This window comes from Nicotiana tabacum, chromosome 4 (assembly GCF_000715075.1).
Source record: "Nicotiana tabacum cultivar K326 chromosome 4, ASM71507v2, whole genome shotgun sequence".
NCBI lineage: Eukaryota > Viridiplantae > Streptophyta > Magnoliopsida > Solanales > Solanaceae > Nicotiana > Nicotiana tabacum.
In genome coordinates, this window is record NC_134083.1 from 132,675,723 (window position 1) to 132,696,900 (window position 21,178).

Below are 21,178 nucleotides of genomic sequence, written 5' to 3' on the forward strand. Positions count from 1 at the left end.
CTTCCAACAAACTCGGGCCTGGGTAACGTTGAGATAAAATTATTGTATTGCAAAGACGTACAATTATCAACCTTGAGGAGCTGGTCCTTAGCCCTGAGGGCTGGTTCTTAGAGCAGTTAAGCAGCTACGTTGAGGACCTGGTTCTTAGAATATTTCATGTGAACAATCTTTGTTAATCATCAAAATCAAAATCTTAATACTCAAAAAATTCCCCATTGTTGATGATGACAAACTTTGTGCATATTAGAACCAGGTAATCACCTCATATCACATATCATGATCAATATTTGTACAACAAGCACATCACACAGACAGAAATATCAGTACCAATACAACAACCTCAACTCTATCTTCCCCCTTTTGGTATTATCGAAAAATAATAAAAAGATGTTAGAAATATTAAGCACAGCTAATGAAAAATTCATGGCCATCTAGGCTACAATACAAGCTCAAGAAATATCAAAGCAAACAGACTAAGCTGATGATCTAACCATGTGCGAAGCATTAAAACATTATAAGAGAAGTCATTTAGTAGTGCCAAAATATGACCAATGACTTGTCTTAAACCATTAGAGCAAAATAAAATAAACATCACGCAACCTACTCAAATTAGAACAAAATAAACAAAAACTAAAGCATCAACTGGATAACAAAATAAGCTAAAGACATTAGGGGAAGGACTAGGTTCATGGGTGAGAGGCAGAAGGGGTCAATGCTTTCATAAGGGTGAAAATCTGTTGGGCATGAGCTTCTATGTCCCTTATGAGCTCTTCCCTAACTTGTCTGGTTTCTTTTCTCAACTCATCATTGTCTTCTCAAAGCTTGGCATTCTCCTCAACAGCCAACTCCAACCTTTTAATGAGCTCTGCTGCCCTACTACTACCAGGCAAAATAGCAGAACTTGTTGGTCCCCTAACCTTGATCTCCTCATAGCCATACTTCTTGAGGGTACCAGCATCCAAAACATCATTGTGATTTTCGTACTTAATCTCAAGCAAGGTAATATTGAGCTTGTCAAACAGCTCAGTAAATATGAAGCCATTAGGCATAGCATGCTTAGGCATGGAAGTGTCTGCAGCTCTTGCCATGTGTTGAATCATCAGGCTAGGGATATTGATATGTCTACTAGTGTCAAGTAGTTCATCATAGCCATATCCAACAGGGTAGCCTCATGTCTTCTTTCAGACCTCTACAAAATGCAAGATTTGACAAAGTGAAATAACAGCTTGTGGAAGGGAGTCATATCAGTCTTATACACCTTCTGTGAGAATCTAATTCAAACCTTTGAGAGAACTTCCTTGTGATTACAATTCTTGTGTCCCCATCATTGTCTATGGCTGGCCACGTTTTCTTCAAGTAATTGTCAAAACCTAAAGAGGAAATATTCAGAAGCATCCCAAGCTCCTCAGCATCAAACTCCATCTCAAACCCCCTTACATTACTCTTGACCACTTTGCTATCAAATTGGAAGTTCGCATAGAACTCTACCACAGCAAGCACACTCACAGAAGGGAAAGCCTTGACAAATATGTGTTTCCATCCATGTTGCTCAAGATTTTCAACTAGCTGAGCCATCCCTTTCTCATCAATGTTTGCAAGAATCTTCTCATTCAGTACTTTTCTGTTCGTGAACTCAATGAGCTTATCAACCACAGTGGGCATACTCATTCCTTTGTTTCCTCTACTAGACCTTTTAGATGGGGTAACAGTCTTTATAGATTTGACAACCTTTCTCTTTTGTGTTGATGACTTTTCTGGCAGAACAGAATTAGACACATCTTCTACATCCAACTCAACAACAGGTTCCACAACTGAAATTTTCTTCCTTGACTTCTTGGCACCTCTGGACTCCTTAATGATTTGTTCATCAACAACCTTTCTTTTACTCCTCGTGAGAGGAGTTCTAGCAGGACGAGCCACTTCTTTTCTTGCTTGGATAATAGACTTTGTTGCTTTCACAGGGGTCTTCTTGTTATTCTTCCATACTGCAAATAAGGGCAAGTTGTCCTCATCACTGCTGACGTCCTCATCTCCAGTGAAAGGAGTTAATAAGGGACCAGTTTCTTCAGTCATTTTCTCTCCACTTGCTTCCTCTGAAGGGGCTATGAGAATATTCCCAATAGTCATAGAGCCTTCAGATTCCCCATTTGTATTCTCATTCTCTTCCTCACTCTCTTCATCCTCTCCTTCTCTGTCATTTACCTTTTCTTCATCCTCACCTTTACTCTCAGAATCACCTTCTTCCTCACTATTCTTTTCTTCCTCTCCATAATCATCCACTTGTTTAACTATCTTATCCCTGCCTCACTCTCCTTCTCCTCACCATAATCTCCCTCATTCTTGCTCTTTTTCTCATCATTAGCCATGTCCTAAGTCTGATGCTTCTCATGACTGGCCATCACTCCTCATTCTTCATTACCTTCATTATCATCCTCATCCTCAGTCCAGCTGAAAGAGAGACCATCAGAAGCCTCCTTTTGTATTAGTTCTTTACTACCTTCCCCCTCAACCATAGGCATAATATTAGTCGTATCTACCCTTTTCTCCAGAGTTGCTATGTTGGTGTCAACAGTAGGTTCATCCACTCGTGGTTTATCACTTGTGGGTGGGACATATCTAAAGGTGCAACATCTATAGCAGATACCAAAACATCTAACTTTGATGGAGAGAATTTTACCTGACTTCTAGCAATTGACATTGATCGCTCGTGAACCACAACTTCCTTAAAAATTGTGTCTACTTTAGCAACAGCATCAAGTACCACCTTGTCACTTTTGATATATTTTCTTGGAGTAGCCTTGATTTTTGTCTTAGAGGTATTTTTCAAAGAGGACACAGGTGCATGGGTGGTTGGTTTTGGAATTGTAGGCCCAGTAGATGTGGGAATGGTGGGTGCAATAAGAACAAGGGACAATTGTATAGGTATAATGGAGGATATAGATGGAGAAGGAGCAGGTGTGGGTGCAGGTTCACTTGATGGTTTTACACTTTTCTTTGATTTGGGCTTCATATTCTTGGATTTGGCTTAACTCTTGGATGATGATTTTGCTTTAGAAGAGGTATGGCTAGATTTAGGCATGGTGATGAGAATAAAATTTATGAAGGGAAAGGGAGAATTATTTCTTGATTCTTTCTTAGGGTTTGAGAGAACAGTGAAGTCTAAGAAACTGATCATAAGGGGCTTTTAAAGACGTAACTCCTGATTTGACTGGAAGAGAGACGGTAACTGAATTTGAGTTCTAACGGGTCTCTAATAATGGTTACTTTAACTGTTAGGATTTTTAGGAGTAATTAAACTCTAATTGCTCTAGGATTCCCCCTTAATCTTTCACTGAATGACAGCTAGAAGTGATGCTAATCAGGATTATGAAGTGTGAGCACAACAGTAATTTCAGATATTAAGCCCCAATGATTTAAGATTAGATGGCACATACCTGAGTCAAAGAACCAGCTCTTTAGTAATTCCTTATTCATTTTTGCAATAAAGCTTCAGCACTATAAGTTAGTATCATAAAACATAGTTATCAGCTAGACTTTTCTAGGCAAGTGTGTGTGCTTAAGACAAGTACGTAACTGAATCAAACACATTGTACTTGACTATCTACATCTAATTATACCTTTTCTAGCCAATCATTGGGGTTTAATCTAGTTAGAAGTACTAATTAGACCTAGTTCCAGTCTATTCCTTTTAAAGTGATCCCTACTCAGAGCTATAGTAAAAATATAAGCAATTTGGTCTTCAGTCTTACATAAGTTAATTGAGATATTCCCTTTTTTCAACATTGTCTCTGAGAAAGTGATGTCTAATGTCAATGTGTTTGGTTCTCTTGTGTTGACAGGGAGATTTAGCAATATTTATGGCACTAGTGTTGTCACAGAAAATAGGAACACAATCAACAAAAATATCATAGTCCCTTAGCTGTTGTCTTATCCATAGCAACTGAGCACAACAAGATGCTGCTTCCACATATTTAACCTCAGTTGTAGATAAGGCCAATGAGTTTTGCTTCTTGGTTCCCCAAAATACCTAACAAGAACCTAGAAAATGAGTTGTTCCTGAAGTGCTTTTCCTGTCAACATGAAAACCTGCATAGTCAGCATCAGCATAACCAACTAGATCAAAGTTGTACCCTCTGAGATACCATAGACATAGGTCAAGGATCCCCTTGAGATATCTTAGTATTCTTTTGACAGCCTTCAGGTGAGATTCCTTGGTATTTGCCTGAAATCTTGCACATAATCCCACATTAAATACACTATCAGGCATGCTTGTTGTGAGATACAACAATGACCCAATCATTTCTCTACATAGCTTTTATTCAACACTTTTCCCTTTTTCATCAAGGTCCAGCTTTTTCACAATGGCAATGGGAGTGTCTATGGACTTAGAAGAGTCCATGTTGAATTTCTTCAGGAGTTCCTTATTTTTGTAGATGTATCATGGTTCTAGTAGGTGTTTACTTGATTTGTAATCCCAAGAAGAAGTTCAATTCACCCATCATGCTCATTTCAAATTCATTCCCTATCATCTCAAGAAATTCCTTGCACATTTCTTCATTAGTAGCTCCAAAGATAATGCCATCAACATATACTTGTACAATCAGAACATATTTGCCTTTGTTCCTCGGAAATAGTGTGTTGTCCACCTTTCCTCTTAGAAAGTTATTGGTTAAGAGGATTTTTGAGAGTCTTTCATACCATGCTCTTGGATCCTGTTTCAGTCCATATAGGGATTTATCTAACTTGAACACATAGTGAGGAAATTCTTCACTCTCAAACCCAGGAGGTTGTTTAACAAACACCTCCTCTTTTAGATTACCATTCAAGAATGCACTCTTTACATCCATCTGATACAGGGTAAACTCCATGTGTGCAGCAAAAGCTATTAGCATTCTTATAGCTTCAATTCTAGCTACAGGTGCAAATGTCTCATCATAGTCAATGCCTTCTTCTTGATTGTATCCCTGAACCACAAGTCTGGCCATGTTCCTTGTGATATTTCCTTGTTCATCTAGCTTGTTTTTGAACATCCATCTAGTACATATGACAGTTTTGTTCTTGGGTCTTTATACCAAGTGTCAGACCTTGCTTCTTTCAAACTTATTTAGCTCCTCTTGCATGGCTATAATCCAATCTGTATCCCTTAGAGCTTCATTTATGTTCTTAGGTTCAACTTGTGAGAGGAATATTGTAAGTGGACATATATTTCTCAGAGATGACCCGGTTTGCACTCTAGGATTAGGATAAGAGATTATGTTCTCAAGAGGATGTAAACTTTTATGTTTCCATGGCCTAATCTGCATTCCCAAAGATGGTTCACTCAAGGAATGACCCAAAGGAACATTGTCAGTAGGTATAGCTTTATCAGTCTGGTTCGCAGTTAGAGTAGTTCTCTCTTCTTCTTGTTCCTCGTGATCACTCTCAACTTCCTTAGGATCTCCTGATCCTTCTTCAGATTGAAGTTTAGGTTCCTTAGAAGCTCCTTCACCGGTGAGTCCTATGTCATAGTATTCATCCTGCAAGCCTTTCTCAGCCAAGTTGTTAGATTTATCAAAAATAACATGAATATTTTCTTCTACGCACATAGTTCTTTTATTAAAAAATTATAGGCTTTACTATGAAGAGTAACCCAAGAAAATTCCCTCATCACTTATGTCATCAAACTTACTTAGAGCTTCTTTACCATTATTGTGCACAAAACATTTGCACTCAAATGCTCTCAGGTGAGTGATGTTGGGCTTTCTCCCTCGAAGTAACTCATAGGGAATTTTCTTAAGAATAGGTCTAACCATACATCTGTTTAGCAAGTAGTAAGTAGTATTGAGTGCCTCAGCCCAGAAGCTCTTAGGCAGTCCACTAGCAATCAACATGGTCCTCCCTATGTCTTCTAGAGATCTATTCTTTCTTTCTCCAACAATATTTTATTGTGGATTTCTAGGTGTAGATAAGTTATGATCAATGACATGCATGTTACAGAACTCAAGGAATTTAGAATTTTCAAACTCAATTCCATGGTCTGTTCTTATACTTAAAACATTAAAGCCCAGTTTATGTTGGATCATTCTGACAAACACACAGAACATATCAAAAGTTTCATCTTTATATCCAAAAAACAAAGTCCATGTATACCTAGAAAAGTCATCTACAATGACAAATGCATACCACTTGTCTCCTCTACTCCTCACTCTCATTGGTCCATATAGGTCCATGTGAAGAAGTTCTAGAGGTTTGGAGGTGTTGACAACCTTTTTAGATTTAAAAGGTGGCCTTACATGTTTCCCTCTAACACAGGCATCGCATACCTTGTCTGAGGTGAACTCAACTTTTGGTAGTCCAAGGACCAGGTCATTTGCTGCCAACTTGTTGTGTTGAGAAAGGCTGGCATGACCCAGTCTTCTATGCCATAACAATGGATTATCTTCCACTACATTTAAGCATGTGTGCTCACTCTGAGGAAGAGACATAATGGATATCTTGTAAATATTGTTATTTTTTTTTACCTTTTAACACAATTTCATCAGTATCAAGCTTAGTGACAGTGCAAATTTTGGAATTAAATTTTACCTCATATCCTTTATCACACATTTGAGAAATGCTAAGGATATTATTTTTGAGGCCTACAACATAATACACATCTTCTATAGCATGAGAGAGTGACTTACTAATACTTGTTATCTGGCCCTTTTTCCTATTTCCAAATGACACACTCCCTCCATGGAAGGCTGTCAGTGAGAGGATATTATTCTTTTCTTCAGTCATATGTCTTGAGCATCCACTATCTAGATACCAGTCTTGATTGTTTCCTCTCACTTTAACCTGCACCAGAAATCACAAGTTAGTCTTGGTAACCCAGACAAGCTTGGTCCTTTTTTTAATTTAAAAGGGGATGAATCAGATCACTTCTTGCCCAGAAGGGAAGAGGATTAATAGTTGTTTTCTTGTTAACCTTAATCCACTTAGTTTGGACAAAAGGTTTGGCTTTTGGTTCCTCTTCCTTCTTCCCATTTTTAGCAAGACCAAAAGTGTTCTTAAACTGATTATGAATTAAGGTAGGGCAAGTATCTCTAAAGTGACCTACCTTTCAACAATTAGTGCATATTTTGTTATCAGAAATTCCTACATACTTTAGCTCAAATTTGGAAATAGGTTTTCTATAGCCAATTCCTAATTTGTTAGTGTTGCAGTTTTCATTCAGCCAATTCAAAGCATCTGAGGATCTATTTCACTTGCTTGTCCTAGATAGTTCATAATTAGCCTTTTCTAGATTTTCTTGCAGAACTTTATTCCTATATTCAGTATCACAAAGATTATATTTAGCCCTTTTTAGTTCCTTTTCAAGATTATCTTGCTAATCACTCATCTTTCTCTTACCAAGTATATCAGGTGACTTCTCATTTTTAGAAGTGAGCTTAAGAACCTGATTCTTAAGGTCTTTGACCTGTCCTTCAAGTTCAACTTTATCAATGACGCTTTTTGAGATCAAGTTTGACATATCAAAGGTTACTTATTAATCGATCATTTCTAGCACTCATTTTGTCCATTTCACTCATCATGGTCACAATTATGGCCATCGGTTATTTTTTAGACATAACACGATTGTTTTCTTTCAAGTTAGAGATACTTACCTGATTTATTTCATCTTCAGTATCTGAATCACTCATGGCCATCATTCCTATCACTTCTTCTATTTAGCTTTCTTTAATTACCATAAACGTCACTTCGATATTTCCATCTCCAAAATCAGCTTACAAGGTCCTCCATATATCATGGGCAGAGATACAAGAGGATACCTTGTAGAGAATTTTTCTGGGCAAACTTCTGTAGAGTAGGTTCTTTGCTTTAGCATTTTTTTGGATTAACTGACGATCTTCATCATCATATTCTTCTTATCTCTTGTTATATTTGTTACCTTCACCATCCATTTTGGTAGGGATGATTGGTCCATGATTGATAATTACCCATAGGTTATAGTCAGTGGCCTGAAGGAACGTTTCCATACGCATCTTCCATTCATCATAGTGATTTCCATCAAATAGAGGAGGTCTTCCAATGTGCATTCCAAGATGTACTGGAGGTTCTGTCTCCACTATCTGATGTCTATCAATTATAACATAGAGACTTATGGCCTCATCCTCCTTCTCTTCATCTTTATCACTTCCACATTCCTCATATGATGCTAGAAAGGCCTGCTTCATTGGTTCAGTGAATCCTTTACCTAGGATTTTTCCTTTGTTTGGATCCTTTTCTCTCATTTTTTTCCCATTTCTCCTTTTTAGCTCGTTCTTTCCTCCACTCAGTTTCCTGTATTGAGCAGTCTTTGACCATGTGGTCTAGCTTGCTACACTTGTAGCACCCATCATAAGTAGCTTTGTCGATCTGCTTAGGCTTGCCGTTGTACTCTATTTTATATGTATTTTTGGAGTTCTTCATGAACTTCTTGAACTTAGAAAACATTGCTAGGTCAGGATCATCGCTGTCAGATTCAACTTTCTCAGACGCCTTCAGGACCAAGCCTTATCCCTCTTTGATTCTTTCGTACGCAGTTCTACATTTATATTTCATGAGTCTTTAAGTTTCCAACCAACTCATCAAGTGAGATCTTATCCAGCTCCTTGACTTCCTGAAAAGCTGTGACTTTTGATTCCCATGAAGCTAGAAGAATCCTTAGAACATTGCTAACCAACTCTTTTAAGGTAAACACCTTTCCAAGTGATTTCAGTTCATTTTTTATTATGGTAAACCTAGTCATCATCCCTGAATGGGCTCAGACCCCTTCATAGAGAAGAGCTAATAGTTTCTCATAAGTAATTCTATCCTTGATCTCTTCATTTGGTTTGTTCCTTCATGAGCAGTTTAGAGTGAATCTCAGATCTCATTTGTATTGGAACAAGCTGATATCCTATTGTACTTATCGGGACCAAGTCCACAGATAAGGATTTTCTTAGCCTTTGCATTCTTCTCCGTCATTTTGAAATCTGCTGCCACAAATTTAGAGGGGTCCTTAGGAACAGTTTTATTTTGAGAAGCAAGGTAAACATAACAATTTTTACGTGAAAAATCACCCGGCTCAAAGGGTGCAAAAACCACGACCTACTACGTAGGATTTTCAACTTCAACTTCACTAGAACAATGAGCCAAATGTATCGATTACAAAACTGTAACTCAATACTCTCTAGTACTCCTACTATAACTATTTGAATTACAAGTTACTCTAACTTGTAAAACAAACACTCACTCCAACTCACTAATTTTTTATGACACTTTGGTTACATCTTAATTTCCTAAAACACATTCACTAGACTGACTCAAGAAGAACACAACACTGGTACTCGACTTGAGTGTGAAAAATGTAGTTTTTTAGTTTATGTGCAAAAGGATAATCCCAGTAGTCCAGAAGGATAGTATTTAAGTTCCCTGGACTTCCAAATCTTCTAGGAGTCCTATGCATAGTCAGCTTCCCGTTTGATAGGACTCTGACTGCTCCAAGGACTCCACAAGTCTTGGGACTCTTGTTTCTCACTTATGCATGCGTATTTATTTGGGCAATAACCCTTATCATGTTTAGCAGTTATCTTCCAACAAACTCGGGTCTGAGTAACTTTGAGATAAAGTTATTGTCTTGCAAAGACGTACAATCATCAACCTTGAGGAGTTGGTCCTTAGCCCTGAGGGCTGGTTCTTAGAGCAGTTAAACAGCTATGTTGAGGACATGGTTCTGACAACATTTCATCTGAATAAACTTTATTAATCAAAATCAAAATCTCAATACTCAACAAAGGTTTCGAAAAGCTAAAATTCAAAACTTTTAAAAATAAAATTCAAAATTTGATCCGTAATCCAACCCAAACTAGATAGTTCGGACATACCAGGTTAGATATAATTAGAAATAAAGTTATCTAGGACAAAGTGGGCGTGGTTCCAGTGGAGGATAAGATGCGGGAGGTGAGACTTAGATGGTTCGGCCATGTGAAGAGAAGAGACACAGATGCACCGGTGAGGAGGTGTGAGAGGCTGGCATTGGAGGGCCAACAGAGAGGTAAAGGTAGGACAAAGAAGTATTTGGGGAGAGGTGATTAGGCGAGATATGACGTTGCTCCAGCTTTCCGAGGACATGACCATGGATAGGAAGGTGTGGAGGTTGACAACAAAGGTAAAGGGTTAGGTAGCCGAGCTTTGTCCGTGTTTGTAGCAGTAACTTTGATACATCATTTAGTGTCTTTTGTGTATTTTCGTATCGATAGACTTTTGTTATTACTTGTTAATGCCTTTGTTTCGATTTTCTGTTTGCATTTCTTATTGTTAGTTCTGTTAGTATTGTCACTGCGGTTTTCAGATTTGGTTTACTTGTTGTTGCCCTTCCATTTATCTTTCTTGAGCTGATAATTTACCGGAAACAACCTCTCTGCCTTTTTAAAGGTAGGGGTAAGGACCGCGTATACTCTAGCCTCCCGAGACCCCACTTTCCAAACCAAAAGAGGATTACGATCCTACGGCTAAAGCATTGTTTCGGCCCCTGCTTCTAGAAGAGTTGGTGCAAAAGATTGTGGGACTACACTAAGTATGTTGTTGTTGTAATCCAACCCAAACTAAAAATTCGAAAATTTTGAATTTCCATTTTGTCCAAACTATGCCCACCTCCGTTAAGAAAGTTGCAGAATTAAATAGAAGAAACTAGGGGAGCTTTTGTAACTAATCCAACTCCAAAAAGAAAAAAGAACAATTTAAATATGTGGGGTTCTAAACATTCAAGATTTCCAACTTAAATAAAATTTCGATAGATGGCTCAATCGTCCGGATTCAGTTTCTATTACTGCAAAGTTGTTTTCCTGAGCAACTTATGAATTTAAGTGATTTTTCTTATAAAGATGGTGTCCAGGACGCATCTACTACTTGGAGTAATCAACTGAATACCAGTACACACCTAGTTAGTTATTATAATTTTTTCTTTTTTCCATTTTCTAATTTGGTTGGGTGTGGGTCATGGGTTTATGTGGAATCTAAATTATGTCCACTTTTTTAGATTAACTTTTACTGTCTTTGTGGTCCGTGGAAGTAGTTAAAGATGCTGGATACGAGAAGATGAACTGTGTTGTAGGACGTGATGACTCTAAAGGTTAGTCTTGACTTTCTCATAAACTTGAAATATGGATTAATTGTTAGGTGGCTTTTCAAGTCCAGGAATTCATACCTTATAGATTTAGCTTGTTTTCTTGCTCTTAGAGTTGTCATTTCATTTATATTAGGAAGTGAATAATAGGATTACAGTCAAGAAAAACGAGGACAACTAGGTGACGCGCATTCAAATTGATAACTGGCACTCTGGCTGATACACAAGGGAGGTTTTTGTAACTGATCCACATTTTTCTGTTTGTTAGTTTTCTTTTTGTTATCAGTTACTTGAGCTCAATTTGAAGTGCATGAGATCACAATGTGAAATTTGCTTCTGCAATCTGAATGTCAAAATTTGCTTCATTGTTTGTGCAATTATATTTCATTAATAGATTCAGTGATTCAGAAACTGGTAGTTCATTTCAAATATGTTTGATAAAGATTAGAACTATTTAACAACAATAACCTCTGTATTACATTTCTCGCAGAACATCCATCTTTTCTTTCATTGTTTGATTATTATCAATTTCTTAATCCCTGATCAATCCAATAACCTAAGATATTTCTCTTTTAGTTTTTTAATTGTATTCTTAGGTTTTCCCATTATTCAACCTATTGGAGCCATCATTTTAGTGATCAACCTGGTGCTGTTTAATGTAAAAATAATTTCCCAAGCTAATCTGGATGATTTTAGCTTGTGTCTACATTGGTCAATTCAACTAAAAAGACACCCTCCTTAAAATTTAAAAGAAGAGACCTTCCTTTAAATCTTATTTAGAGCGTGCTAAAGATTTTTCAGAGTACTCAATGATATGCGCAGATGCCGTCTAAGAGAAGTATTTTGGCTATTTGACAGCTATCTACCGAGCTGGAAGAGAAGTGTTGTACTAAAAGATATATAGTTAACTGTATTAAGGAAAATAATGAAAAGTTGCTCTTTTACTCATCAAGAAGAAAAATATCATAATGATACAAACTATTGAAACAGAAAAATGGAGAATACATCACTGATGTTCAGCTAAAAACATTAAAAACTCGTCTACTTTATTTATTTGTTTCAGAGCATGCTATCAGCTCGAGCTGGCAATCTTCTGAAGAAATTGATTGGTGGTGAAGGCATTTTGCTCCTGAATCTTGGGTGCCTTAGGTAAACCAGACCTGCAACTAGAGCTATGATTTTGAAAGGTGTCACATACAGTATCACTGCTGTGATAAGACAGAAGACTACGAAGAGGCTGGTTGCCCTTGGATCTCTCCAACTTAGCAGAGCCTGGAGTCTCTCTCCTTGAGTTGCCATGTCCCCGATGACCGTTTGGATTCTACCAGACACACTTCTAAGTCTGTCATACCTCATTTTGACTATATTCTCAGCCTTCGATGTGGGGAAAGTGTCAAACTCTTCGTCCAGTTCGTCTGGGTTAACTGCTTCAGCCCACGATAGTTTTGTGTCCATATGTGGAGGCTGCCTAGGTCTGGAGCGGTAGTTCCATATTCCAATGAGAAACATATAAAGGAATGTGGTTGGTAGTATTAACTCTGGGTAGCAGATCAATATGCAAAAGAGAACATGAACGAGCATAGTGGTGATTGGGTTCTTCCATTTGCAAACTTCTTCAAGCCACTTGCTCATGGAAATTACACCTGAGAACAGAGAAACAATTCTGAAGAAGTTAGCTTTACTTCTTCTCATGCTCCACATGTGGGAGTCTACATCCAGCATGTACTCCACAACCTCTTTGTGCAGTGGTGGCTCAGCTCGTCCGAGCCTCACAGCTACAATATTCATGGCCTGATATCTCAAACTGTCCACTTGGTTTACCGTGAAAGGATGTAGATAATGCATCTTTGGGAGCAAGGGATGGCCATAGAGATATATGATGTTTGCAAGAGACAAACAAGTAAATCTAAAAGCCAGTTGGAGTTCACCCATCTTCTTCACTCCAGATGGTTGTAAAACAAGAAGTGGGTAAGACATTGTATAAATTCGATCAGTTTCCAGTGTTGATAATCTGATCCTTACCTTACCAATCCGAGAGTCCTTTCCACCAGCTGAGTTCTCCCCTCCTAGGTGGCCGTTGTCGAAGACGCCCAATGTAATCACTGTACAGGGGTCATAAACCTCCCATGTGTATTGTTCGTTCCATTTGGGACTCAAGCTATCAAGTATAGTTCTGGTTCTTACCCATTTCAATCCATATTTAGCCACACAATAAGCATCTGTGGTTTTTCTGCCATCCTTAGGTTTCATAGGGACAAGCCCTTGTGCACTCAAGATGCCTACTTCCAGAATTCCAACTGGTTGCTTCCACAACTGCCTTGCTGTTGGCCGCTGATCGCTGATATACATTGTTGATTCATCTAGTACATGGTATCCACCTTCAAGGCAACCTCTGAGATGGATTCTTGTTGAAAACTTGAGTTCATTCCTCCTGTCTCCCTCTAGAACTCCGAACCCGAACCTTTCAAGATTGAACCAGCGAGAATGAACTGCCCGGTGATCCAATCGCTTCTCAAAGGTGTTAAGTGGCAAGACTATCCTCCCTGCAATCTCATCTTTGGAAGGATCGACCTTACATTCAATGGTAAGTACCAATTGCTCCTCAAATGGCTCTGCAACCACAAATAACAGGTCTTCATTCCAGAAAGGATTAGTTGTTCGTGTTTGGCATACTTTGGTCTTTAGTACCTGCTTCCCGACTTGAGCTTTCACAAATACCTGTGGGGGTTGGCTTTTGTCTTGGGATTCTACATCTTGCGCTTCAATGATATTGACTCTCAGGTACCACAGTTTAGGTGAAACATATACCTTTGATCTGACACTATGGACACCTTCTCCATGAACTGAAGCAGCATCTGCATGCCATGCTTCTGAGAAAGCTTCATCTGCTTGGGTTCCCATCCACACTGCAAGCATGACCTCTCCCCTGACTTTGCTCTCCCCTCGGCGATCCACTAATCTATACCACTGAGGTGCCAAAGGGCTGTCAGGTGGAACCCTTGTAGGAACTTCATTCATGTCAAAAACTACTTTCCCTAGATAATCATCTCTCTGCACCATCTCCTTGTCTCTTACAAAAACTTCGAGAATTGAAGACTGAATCTTCTCTTTTGAAAAAGCAAAGACTTGCTTCCATTCAGGGTTTACCTTCTTATCAAAGTGCTTTGTTTTGCCTTTATAGTTTCCAAGTTTCACCTCCACATATGGATCACAACTCCCTGTTACTGGATTTGGCGGTAGGTCTCTTGCTTTCACAACTCGAACATAAAGAAAATGCATCTGTTCAACAAGATCATAAGTGCTTGTGACTCGGTCACTGCTAATCCATCCACCTCCACCTCGAAATCCTCCGTGTGGCCACCGTTCCCCAAGTTGAGGTTTCGTTTCTTTGGCTTTATAGTCGTCTTCAGCGCCCATGGTTTCCCTTGTCTAGATCTTACGTGTTCCTTGAGGAACTAGAGACTTTTGTGTTTATAAGACTTGTAAAAATGATAGCAGCTTCAGCAAATTCACAATACCTGAAGGAAATGATTTGTTTGTATTAGAAAATGAATGGAACTCAGGACTGATGAACGATGCACTTGTTTGAGAACTGAGCTTCCTGTGAAGTCAGCCCTCAGGGTTTTACTATTTCACTCACCACCTTTTCCTGGAACTAGCTGAAATCTTGCCCTCTAGTGAATGTTGCTGATAGAAATTTTCTTCCTAATACTGGATGTTGAAGAAAAGGAAGAGTTCTTTCAGCTAGTTGGTATAAAGTTGGTGGTTTATTCGCAATCGTAAGTGAGGACTTCTGAATTTAATCCTGAGTTCAACCCTGTATTCTGCCAGCTGTTGGACTTTCTAAGCTGCTTTAGATTATAACAATGAAAAAATGGCCTTTGGTTAAAAAATGAGTTGATAATCATGACAGAAAAAAGCGAAAGCATTTTGTTGTTTGATTAGCAAATTATGAGTGTCTAAAGATTCTTGAAAGCATGCTGGTAGAAAGTACACTATGCCATTTGCTTCGTTTAAACGCATGAATTCCACTTAGATTAAGTACTTTCCGAGGTGTTGAAAATTCATATTTGGAAAAAGTAATCGGGTGGCGCATCTCTAATGACAAAATTAGTCTTTGTGGACTTGAAAAGAAGGGAATTTTTCCCTTTTTCTGATTATGATAAGCCTTTTAGACTTTTAATGTTCTCTGTACTTGCTTTCTAAGATTCTTTAAGTTGCAAGATGCCTGAGTTCACCAGCACTTGTATTTCATACTGCTAATGTATGTTTTCAGCAGGAGCTAATGGGATTCCCAGAGATAAAGAAGAGCATTGGAGACTGAAGAAAAGTAATACAGAAGACTTATGGGTACTTGAGCATGTCTACAAAGATGCTTTTTATCCTTTATTCTCCAACTTTATTCTCTTATCTTTTATTCTGGCATCGATACTCTCTTTTTACTTGTTAAAGGAAAAATCAGAGATTCCTCCATTTTTTCACTTTCCTTTGTTAGTGTTTTCTAACTTATTTCTTGACGGTCTTTGTCTCAACCATGTTCTTTCCTCGCTCCTATTCATTAACAAAAAGTTGTGTTGTTGTAATTAGCAGTACACAGATATCAGATTTCAGTTAAGTGTAGCAAGAGTCTATGCAATGAGAAAGACTGTTAAAACTTGGTCAGGGTCAAAAGAAATTGGAACTGGATATATCGTAGTTCAGGGTCAAAAGAAATGCCTCGAGGAGGGAAAATAAAAAGAGATTGTTATGTAAATTCACTTGATGAAAGTGACTGAGAAGTTAGCTTTTTCGGGGTCTTCAGAAGAATCAGAAGTGTAATTTGATCAATAGTATTAAACTTAATCAAAAGATATAAATAAGTTTCTCTCTTGTGCAGTAATGTCGAACCCTTCACATAACCAAATATATTGGAATCAATTATTATTTTATAGATTGATTAAACATCAAAATTAAGTACGGAGTGAATTTTAGGGGAGAATTGATTGGAAAAAGTAGGTTTCACAAATAGAAACATGGAATTGCATGCTTTGAGGTATTGTTTAATGAAACTCTATAATTGGAAGTGTTTGAAAACAAAATTCCAAATGACAATTAGGAATTCCACATAAAATCAGAGGCATTCATGTGAACAACTTGCCTGGGAGATATAATTTGCATGTCAGCTCGGTCATTTGCGTGAAGCTCTGTAATGCAATCTTATAAAACAGAACCACAATTTGAAAGAATTGAGAGAAGTTATTTGATTTGATTTGTGAAGAGTAGAGAGAGGAAAAAAGGAAACTTCATAACCCTTTTATTAAAGTGGAAAATAATTTTCCTCCTATATATTTTATTTCTCTTCATTTGGTACAAATCAAACGCTGATGATAGCGCTCGATTTGAGAGGCTAGATCAAGCTAAGCCTGCTTGGTATTTGTTTACCCGTAAAACTACTTGGTACAGTTGAATTTATAGCGTGGTTTATACACAAGCGAATCGGTTTGATCCAAAACTAATAAAGAAATAAGAATAAAAATAAGATTAACGACTGAAATTAAAGGAGATAGCAAGCTTGATTCTGTGCTCGGCCTTTCCGGGAGCAAAAGTAAAAGCAGTGATAAAACAATGATAGAACTATTTTGATTGAGCGTAAAATAATAAGCTAAAGCTTTTGTATGCAGAATCTTTTTCTCCCTTACAAGAGTTGCCAATCCTGTTATTTATAGCTATCCTTAGGGAGACAAGATCCTAAAATCAAACTCCTCTTGAATGAGAATAGAAACGTCATTGTTGAGTGCATAACGATTGGCTTTGAATGCAGATATTCTCTGTAACGGCTTCTCATTAAATGCTATCCGATGTCAAGCTTCTGAATATTTACCATCGGTTGTGCTTCCTTCGGGATCCATCCTGTACCGGTTACACATTTCGTACCCGGTGCCAAATATTTGCTGACTCATCTTTTGCATGTCTTAGGTTCCACGTGTCACCTTGCCATTTGACCACCATTTATAAATCAATTTTTCCCATACAAATAGTCCCCCTACTTTCTGGTAACGCAACTCAGTGTTGCTGGGAAGTAGATGAGTATTCCTTTCTTGGCGGGAAAGTTCCTGAATGATCTCTAACACTTGAAGAAATGCACATCTCTTCACATTTAATACCCCGAATACGTGTTTTTCCGTGATTCAGCAAGTATTTTCGCCGGTTTTCAAAGTAATCATGACCATGATTTTTGCCATCTATAACTTCTATGCTACTCATCATTTTTCTTATTCGCTTTCACTACTTTCACAATCTTTTCTCCCTTTCTGAGTTTCCTTAGAACATCCAACTTTCTCAGCAAGAACCTCTTCACTGATCTTTTACCACCATGTCTTCTTACACTGCTAACTTTGGAGAAACTGGCCTTCTCTTCGGCGGAGGCCCAAAGAAAAACAAAGCTAAAGAGGTTGATGTCGAATCTGAACCTCCAACCGTAAACGCCAACATACCACTCCATTTTAGCACTGCATTCGATCTCCAAGAGTAGAACGCACCTACAAATTCCCAAAGCAACAGGTTTTAGCCCATTCGTAGGTATCCTTCCTCCATTCACCCTTCTAGTATCCCTACTGTGAAGGAGGACTGCAACTGCTCCCATTTCAAAATCCTTGCCCCAAATGGGGTAGAACGAGTTACCTACTTCATAGAGGGATTTACATATGTCTATACATATCCCTTTACTTTGGGTCCCTTCATCTTGGGGTCAAGTGAAGGACTTGAACCAATAATTCTAGAATTTTGTCACCGGTACCAAGTCTGCTTGGCACAAGTAGGCCCATCCATATGGCATACGGTGGCATGCCTTCGTCAATTGTACATCGAGACCGGAGAAACCCTAACCCTAACCTAGATATTACAACTCCGGAATCCCGATAGTGGAAAGAAATGGCTCCCAAATACTGGTGGAGAGATAAAAACCATGGTGTGCAAAATTCCTCTTTCTTTTAATCTTAATAGTTTAAGAGCAATTTACTAATCGTCTTTTTGCTTGTGTAGGGCTTCCGAGGGGTTCTGTCGTGTGCCCTGATGTCGACGTTCTTGATGACCCCGAGGAGGCCGAGAGGTGTTGCAGAATACCCTCAACCAAATCAGGGCTCGTGGATCTGCTCGAGCCTCCGGTGAGGGTGCCTCCTCTCGGAGTCCCCAGTCCAAGGATAAGAAACCGAAGAGGAGATGTTCCTCTTCGGCTGGGACTTAGAGAAGAGAATGATGAAGAGGTTTCCCTTCAAAGAAGAAAAAGATCATTATGAGCTCAACCAGATACTCAGCCGGGGGAGCTCCAAAACCCACCAGCAGAAGAAGTTCAGGCGCTTTAGGGGAGATGGGAGAATGGACTTGGTTGAGAATAACGATTCGCACTTTCCGACCCCCGTTGCCATCTCCAGTAAGAGGAACTCGGCCCCTGACCTCCTTCTGCCATCAACCTCTGAGCAAGCAACAACTACCATTCCTTCTGCCGCAACTGCTTCTTCTTCATCTACACTGACAACTCCATACCCACCGACACCAATTGTTCCTTCACCATCAGCTCCAACTGCATCCCTTCCACCGACATTAGTTGAACAAGCAGGGAATGCCTCTTCTTCATGATTTCCTCACCACGGGAACTTAGGGAACACTTACACGACACCTTCTCACGATCCTCGAGAAAGGCGAAGCACCACTCATTCGGTTTCAAAAGAGTGCCATGTTCTCTCCAAGATGGTGGAGCTTGCCAATTATATGAAGTCGCTGGCTTCAGTAAAGGATTGAAAAAAAATGGGCTCTCTTTCTGGGGAGTGCCTTATAAACAACAACATGCACTGTCCAGCGCAGGTATCATCCTAAGTTCCTCCTAGCTTCTTTTTTATTTATATCTGTTGATAATAACATTGATTCTAATCTTTTTAGGCCAACCTCCTTGATTCTGAGGGCCTACAAAGGTTGATCTTAGATAAACAAAAACTGGCTTCCGAGCGGGATCGACTTTTGGCTGAAAGAAATTAACTCGCCGAGCGCCTCCCGATGTTGGAGGCAAGAGTTTCACAGATGAACGAGCTTGAGGCTCGATTACAGCAAACGGAGCAAGATAAAATGGCCCACATCCAAGAAGCTGCCTAATTGCATAAAGATTCAGAGAGGCTAAGGCTAAGTGGGTCAAACTTCAGGATGTTGTAACCGCCACTTTCAAGCGCGAGTCTGCCTTTGAGGAACAAGTTAATAACTTGAGGGACAACTTATGCTTAAAATCGAGGAGTCTAATGATGCCGAGGAGAATAGGGACAAAATGAAAGAGAGGCTAAAGAGAGCCATGGAGCAAATGCCCGGAACCGACAGCAACACAGCCTTTTTCCATCAGGGGAAATGAAGTCTCTTCTCTCCCTTCGGGTTCTGGGAGCAAAGAATAATGTTTAATTTTTTATTTTATCTTTTCTAATTATTCCAAAACATTTTACTAAGTTTGGCACTTTAATAAATAAAAGAACTTTTTTGCTTAAGTGTTGTGCAAAAATATCCTTTTTACGTATAATTGATAAAGCTTTGGGAATATTTTTGCATCCGATAGCTTTTAGTTCTGGGAATAAGCACTTTCGGAATCTACCCTTTACTGTAAGGGTTTCATAAGAGAGGGCACTTATATTTACGGTGATCTTGAAGAGGACGTTCCTGTTCATTACGGTACAAGCATTTGAAGTTTTTTGCTTACTCTCAAATGATAAAATAAATTAACTTATCATCTGGACAAGAAATATGATAAGAATAAAAGGACTTTGATTTATTCCCTATATCTTTAAAAGTAAATTTACACAAACATTCATTTGCTTAAGTAAAATTGCTGATATATGTGGCTAACTTGTACAACTTATTTCTATGGGGCTGATCATGCAATCCTCGGTCCTGATAAGAAATTAATCCCGGTTCTACATGTCCCATGTTTTCGTGGCATTCTTGGTGCCTGTCACAACCCAAAATCCTTCCTTAGGAGTCGTGATGACACCTAGTCTCTAAGACTAGGTAAGCCTAACACTTACTGAATTAATAAGTGATTTTAACCAAACAACTATTAAGCATGAACCAAATATCTCTATATAAAGCCAACAATCCCAACATGATATACAACATCCCAAAACCAGTAGTACAAGTCATAAGCTCTACTGCGTTCACTAGAAAATCCCTAAGTACAATTGTTTCGAAATAGAAATAAATAGTACAAAATAAACTTCAGAAGGTAACTCCGAGGCCTGCGAACGCGATGATAGGTATACCTTAAAGTCTCCACAGCAATATCTGATCAGCTATCTAATGATCAACAAACTCCAAAGTACCTGGATCTGCACAAAAATATGCAAAAGCATAGCATGAGTACACCACGGCGGTACCCAATAAGTATCACAACTAACCTCGGTGGAGTAGTGATGAGGAACAGTCAAGACACCTACTAGACATAATAAACTATACAAGTATGAATATAAAACTAACAAGGAACAATATAAAGCTAAACATGGTAAGAATGATTCTACAATACTTGCAATAAGAACTAGAACAACAATTAACAACAAGGAGCAGTAGATAATAACGCCGTAAAGTAAGAAGAATACAGTTAAAGTCCGGTGAAACCAAGTAAGAAAAAATAGGTAACAACCCAATAAACAACTACTTTCATACAAGATTATACAGGAATTTTTCCAAGGTGCTACACTTCATAACCACAATTCACGGGTCCCAAGTCACGAACCCTAATCACTTGATATCTTGAGCCCACATTAAAATTCACAACCATGCGGACAACTCACGTGCTAAGGGAGTGACAATATCTCATATCCGCATGGATAACTCACGTTCTAGCAATAACAATACCTCATAACTGCACGGACAACTCACGTTCCAACAGCAGAAATATCTTATATCTACACGGACAACTCACATGCCAATAGTATAACTCTCACATAGAAGGCAAATATACGAGAATACATGTAAATGATCAATAAACATCAGGTTCCATCTTCTTAAACCGATATGAGTGATTAATTACGTGTATGATTGTGCAAGTGTTCTATCACAACTCGA

The 21,178-nt window shown here is 38.6% G+C and overlaps 1 protein-coding gene and 1 long non-coding RNA gene across 5 annotated transcripts; one reads left to right on the forward strand and one right to left on the reverse strand.

Moving 5' to 3' along the window:
• Positions 1 to 10,658: 10,658 nt before the first annotated feature.
• Positions 10,659 to 15,639, forward strand: LOC107778260 (uncharacterized). Of its 3 annotated transcripts, none has more exons than XR_001646350.2 (3): positions 10,659 to 10,924; positions 11,057 to 11,113; positions 11,244 to 15,639. It is a non-coding gene; the product is annotated as an uncharacterized LOC107778260 (long non-coding RNA). The 3 variants fall into 3 exon arrangements; XR_001646353.2 differs by having other exon boundaries at positions 10,659 to 10,913; XR_001646349.2 differs by having other exon boundaries at positions 10,659 to 11,113.
• LOC107778262 (FT-interacting protein 1) lies at positions 12,031 to 16,353 on the reverse strand. 2 transcript variants are annotated; one of them, XM_075252449.1, is made up of 3 exons: positions 16,245 to 16,353; positions 14,748 to 14,955; positions 12,031 to 14,625 (listed from the first exon to the last, which is right to left on the reverse strand). In XM_075252449.1, the coding sequence occupies exon 3, from the start codon at positions 14,522 to 14,524 to the stop codon at positions 12,167 to 12,169; it is 2,358 nt and encodes a 785-aa protein (XP_075108550.1). In that variant the 5' UTR covers positions 14,525 to 14,625; positions 14,748 to 14,955; positions 16,245 to 16,353; the 3' UTR covers positions 12,031 to 12,166. The 2 variants fall into 2 exon arrangements, with proteins under 2 accessions (XP_075108550.1, XP_075108549.1); XM_075252448.1 differs by having other exon boundaries at positions 12,031 to 14,955.
• Positions 16,354 to 21,178: the final 4,825 nt, after the last annotated feature.

Coding starts and splice junctions, on each gene's coding strand:
- LOC107778262 (XM_075252449.1), bottom strand. CDS start 14,524: ATGGGCGCTGAAGACGACTATAAAGCCAAAGAAACGAAACCTCAACTT.